Source organism: Galeopterus variegatus, unplaced genomic scaffold (assembly GCF_000696425.1).
Source record: "Galeopterus variegatus unplaced genomic scaffold, G_variegatus-3.0.2 Scaffold525, whole genome shotgun sequence".
Taxonomy (NCBI): domain Eukaryota; kingdom Metazoa; phylum Chordata; class Mammalia; order Dermoptera; family Cynocephalidae; genus Galeopterus; species Galeopterus variegatus.
The window spans coordinates 626,141-631,648 of NW_007726636.1; the positions used below are offsets into that span (position 1 = coordinate 626,141).

Sequence of the window (5,508 nt, forward strand, 5' to 3'; positions counted from 1 at the left end):
CCTTAATAAATGCCACAATCCCCATACCTACTTATGTGTATCAGTATAAGAAATACATGAATATAATATACATCCAACTTTAACATTGGTTTCCTTCGATGGAAAGGGAAGGATGGAACAGGATGGATGGGGAGAGATAAAACTTTTCTTATTCAACACCTCATTGATTGACCTACTATGAAGAACATTATTTTATAAATAAAACATATAATGAACTATTAAAAAAATCCTCTGACTTTAAAGAGTTGGAACCAGCTCAAACGTCCATCATCAGATGAGTGGATAAGGAAACTGTGGTATATCTACACAACAGAGTACTACTCTGCTATAAAAAAAAAATGAAATAAATACTACCATTTGCAACAACATGGATGGACTTAGAGAAAATGATATTAAGTGAAACAAGTCATGCACAGAAAGAGAAATACCACATGTTCTCACTTATTTTTGGGAGCTAAAAATAAATAAATTAAAAAAAATCCTCTGGCTTTAGCTGTATTACACACACACACACACACACACCACATCTGTGTGAAAGATTCATGGGGTTATAAGGGACCTGACAATCACTTTCTTTATTTCCTTCAAGTCTCTGCTCAGATGTCACTTTCCCACTGCCTGCTGGCATTCCTTTTTCCTCCTACCCTGCTGTATTCTTCTCTGAACACTTATCAACTCTGACATGCTATATATTTTACTTATTATTTATTTATTTTTTGGTAGTCTGCTTCCTATTACTAGAATGTAAACTCATGCTGGTGGGAACTTTGTGCTTTATCTATAAGTGCATTCCCAGCCCACAGAAGAGTTCCTGGGCCATACTAGGGTCTCATTTAATACTTGTTGAACCAAATAAGTGCATGAAAGGATCACAGAGAAATCTGACCACTGTGGCACAGACTGAGAAGTAAACAAATACAACCCATAATCTGGGGGCACATGCAGAAAGGCTGGGTCTGAATTGAGGCTCTGGAAATGAAGAGTCAGTCCAGGCCCTGAAGGAATCTACCAAGTAGGGTCTTTAACATGGCTCCTAAATTTCCTTGGATTATTACTGTGTAGGTTTAAAAGAAACTTGATGGAAATTAGATTGAGAGTTAAATATTTTGTGGCTTTCTGAACAGTGATAGAGGCCCTCTGCCATGTATCTGGAAGGTGCCAGGAAAAGTTCCCCATCCAAGGCTACTTCTGGAGATCTTGATGGCCTTACCCAGGTCATGCCAACTTTAAATATAAACCAACAGGCAGCCTTACCAATGAGGAGGGCACTGAAGTTGAGGTGTGACTTGTCCAGAGAGATGAGAGGGTCGGTGGCTTTGCCTACCAGCAGGAAAGGGACTGTGATATTGTGTTCAGGGATTAAGAAAGTCCATAATGCTTCTGTGACATCCAGATGGGAAGGTGTGAACTGGAACACAATCTAAGGAGACAATTTGGAACACAGTGATGAGAGGCACTCTGGGGATGCAGAACTCACCCTATTCTTGTGGCCTTCAGAACTCTGGCTTCAATAGCTGCCATCTTTCCCTGCAGAGGTTGCTTAGTATCTGAGGCAGGGAAAGGAATGTAATGCAATGTTTATGTAAAGTAACACTCTGGGGATGCAGAACTCACCCTATTCTTGTGGCCTTCAGAACTCTGGCTTCAATAGCTACCATCTTTCCCTGCAGAGGTTGCTTAGTATCTGAGGCAGGGAAAGGAATGTAATGCAATGTTTATGTAAAGTAGGGAGGGTGATGCCAGCAACCCCAAGGAAAAACAACAGGTAGCTGTGAGGCACCTGGGAGTCTTCCACTTCCATAGACATCCTCTCTTTGGCACAGCTCCACCTCTCCACCTTTATCTCTAAGTCCCTTATATGTTTTAACTCCTCTCCCTGGCCCAGGGTTGCAGAGAAAGCAGTCGCTCAGTGCCTGGATCGATACCCCACCCAATCCTTCTCGTATGTAAGTCACTCGATAGTAAGCTCCTTGTAAACCATATGGAGTTGCCTGTTTCGTTCTTCAGTCTTAAGATAGTGGGCCTTATACTTTCAGGTCACACTTGGACAGGCACTTCTGTTTGCTTACTCCATGTATATCATGATAGCTGACATTACCAGGTGATTGCTACCTTTCCGCAGTTCTGTAAGGGCATGTAGGTATGGCTGTACCAGCAACATCAATGTCTACTTGTCCTGGACACATGTCCTCCAGAGGGAGCATACCCCACCCACAGCCTCTGCTGGCTAAGTCATGTTTTGTGCCATGTCTTTGTATGCCATGGTTGTACCACAGCTGAATAGACAGAAGAGTCAGCACCCTTCTCAGAGAAAGACAATCCACATGCTTGTCAGCAGCCTGGCACAAAGCACAACAGGACACGATTAGCAGGGCCAATCAGATTTCTCTCTCAGAAGTCTGGAATTAGAAAACGAGTGGCTGGGCCAGCTGGCAGTGGAGCTGATGGTAAAAGATACTATGAGGGTGAGCTGGGCCACGGCATGCCGTAATCCATTTGTTAAGTGAAATTACAAAGCAACTAATAAATAAATAAATAAAAGGTGAAGAAACTGGTTGGTAGAGGGAGAATGGAGTAGATGGGTAGAGAGAAGCAGAGAGGACTGGAAGGAAAGTCCAATCTCAAAAGCTGCCCCGGGTGCTTTTTCCTTTGAGCTAACTTGAATGAGTCTCTTTGCAACTGACCCATTTAGCCAGAAAGGAACCAGACAGATTAACATGCATGGTACCTGCCAATGCCAGGATGATGCAGGGGAGGTGTTCTGGCCCCTTCTCTATGTCTTCTATAAGTTTGACCCCTGCCCTATACCTCTGTGTAAACATTTAGGACTAAGACACAGGACATGACCCCACTTTTCTGTTTTGTCCTTAGGCCCGGCCAAGTTAAAACACATCAGTGTTCTTTCACTGTTGTCAGCCCCCTGGACAAAGATAACTCTTTACTTCAGGCTACTGTATGAGTCCTAGAGTCCCCAGACATTGGTGTCCAACTCCCCTTTGCTGCTTGAATATCCTCAGCTTTTTTAAAACTGCAAGTACTAGAGCTCTCTGCTTTTCATGGTCAGCCAAGAGAGCTCAGGACTGTCTTGTTCATCAGGCTTGCCATATGGTGGCCACTCGATAAATACTTATTGATTTGATGCACCCTTAGGCAGTTCTCCCTGACTCCACCTACTGTCCATGGCACACTTGCCACGCAGAGATAGCTAGAATGATCTAAGCCTTGGGTTGAGTGGTCCTCACTTGCACAAACCTCAGCTTTCTTCTCAGGGTGGATGAATCCCTTCTTGGTAAGGCACGTGAAGGCTGGAGGGTTCTGGAGACTCTCAGTTTCTTCAGAGATCCAGCAGAAGGAGTAGGTGCTATCGGTCGGGTTCAGGATTGTAAAGGTCCTGACCAAGGGGGAAGAATTGACAGCAGAGAGTGAGAGAGGGATTGAGGATTAAGAGAAATTTCTTAGAACCTGGCCCTGGTGCAGTTCCCCATCTGGGAACCAGAACTGTTCAGGGAACGTCACTACTGTAGAAATGAAAACTCCATCTCATCTGGGGATCCAAACTATGGCTTGGGTTCTGGACTTTGGAGAGAGTGCTGCCAAGGGCACATCGGTCCCATGGATTTTCTGTGGTCAAGGTGGTGGACAGGGATTATACTTTTATGCCTTCCAAATTTTCCCAGTGTCAAAACTAAATTGACAGGATCAATTCCCTAAATGTAATGGTTCTCCAAAGTCAAACCTCTAAAACTCAGGTCAAACCCCAGGACATCAAGCCTGCTTCTAATAATCAGTCTAGCTTGTTTCTCTGAATTCCTCCTTTGAGTTTTTTAGAATGATTGACTGATATGAATTCAACCAATGCAAACCAAAGCAACTCACCGGAGATTCTTCCCTCCTATGCCCACAGTTGTGAACTCAATCACCCGGGTGTTTGGATCCAGAGTCCCACTGCTAGACCCTCGGAGCTCTGGGTTGCGCCGATAACCGCTGATGTAGTCTGAGTCTTTCAGGTCAAAATGACAAAATGGCAACAAGCTCCGCCCTTTTGCTACCAGGACTGGACCTTGCTCTCCAGGTGGCAGGTTGGGAATCCTGAGAGAATAAGGTTATTTTTATTTACGTTTTATTTTGTAAGCAGTGTTGCTTTCTTAGTTGATTGGAAATGAATATTATATCTACTAGAATGTGAGCTCCATGGGAGCAGAGGCTGGGTCTGTCTTGGTCAACAACATTACCTCAGTGCCTTGAATGGTGCATGATGCATAGTAGGTATTCATGAATTAATTACTGAATGGATGCATGCATGAATGGGCTGAGTATGAAGAGCCCGAATTTGGGTTCCTTCTGTGTACCTAAGTATGGCTGCAAGTTACTTCCTCCATCAGTGGTAAGAAAAGTCCCTGCTGTAAGATGAGCACAGTCTTACCCTTTGGGTCCTTTCATAGGCATTTAGTGGGGTAAAAAAGTGGCCTGGAAATCCCAAAAAAGTATCCTGAGCTCCTTGGAGAAGGTGAAGCAGATGTGGGCAGACTCCCAGCCCCAGGACCAAGCTGAGGTGGCCCAGGTATAGGAGGGATCTCCATGGTGTGATTGCAGGGGTTCCAGAAAGTTTTGACAGCTCACATAGGTCTTTGCAACCCTAGGCCATGGTTCACAGTATTCTTCTGTGAGGTGAGTGTTCTCCTTGGAGCTTCCCTGGGAGTGAGCACCACGTCAGGCACTTTCATCATCAGATGTCATTGGATTAGCTTTTCTATCACTGGGTCTGGGCACCATGTATTTCTCACCTACTGTGTACTAGATCCACCACCTTCCACCACTGCCCAATACTTATTATGCTTATTGTATGCTAGGCACTGTTCTAAGTTCTTTACTTGAATTAATTCATTTAATCTTCTCAACAATTCTACAAGGTAGGTGGTGTTATTTGCATTTTGTACATGAGAAAACTGAGTCCTAGAGAAGGCACAAGAAAGCGTGCTCAAATTCATGCTTGAGAAAGGACTGGAACCCACCTGGCTGTCAACTATTCTGTTGCTTAGTGGAATCCTATAATGCCAGGAAGGGGGCACTGGGGAGCGTCTGGAAAGGATTGATTAATAGGACAAAACCCAAACTCCCCCTGTTCTCCAAAAGCTGGCCCCTTTCAATCTTCCAAAGAGAAAAATTGACCATTTGGGGCTGTGGAGGGGCCTATAATGCCAGGAAGGGGGCACTGGGGAGCGTCTGGAAAGGATTGATTAATAGGACAAAAACCAAACTCCCCCTGTTCTCCAAAAGCTGGCCCCTTTCAATCTTCCAAAGAGAAAATTGACAATTTGGGGCTGTGGAAGGCTCTAGAGTTGGAAAGAATGGTGACAGACATGGGACACAAGAGGTGATCAGAGCTGCAGAGCTTTGCCCTGCAAAGATGGGGGTTCGGGAGAACATTTCCTTACTGGCAGAAAAGTTTGCTCTCGAAGTCTCCAATGTCCAGTGGGGAGAATTTCACTTTGAGTTTCTGAGTCTTCC

The 5,508-nt window shown here is 44.6% G+C and overlaps 1 protein-coding gene across 1 annotated transcript in view; it reads right to left on the reverse strand.

The window, feature by feature from the left end:
- LOC103588110 (hydrocephalus-inducing protein homolog) overlaps nucleotides 1–5,503 on the reverse strand; it is a gene marked incomplete at its 5' end in the record, with an annotated part of 39,795 nt that extends 34,292 nt beyond the window's left edge. The window contains 4 exons of the mRNA XM_008569720.1: nucleotides 1,255–1,420; nucleotides 3,253–3,391; nucleotides 3,877–4,089; nucleotides 5,436–5,503. Coding sequence (XP_008567942.1) covers nucleotides 1,255–1,420; nucleotides 3,253–3,391; nucleotides 3,877–4,089; nucleotides 5,436–5,503 — 586 coding nt within the window. The remainder of the gene's footprint in view (nucleotides 1–1,254; nucleotides 1,421–3,252; nucleotides 3,392–3,876; nucleotides 4,090–5,435) is intronic.
- Between the last annotated feature and the right edge of the window lie 5 nt (nucleotides 5,504–5,508).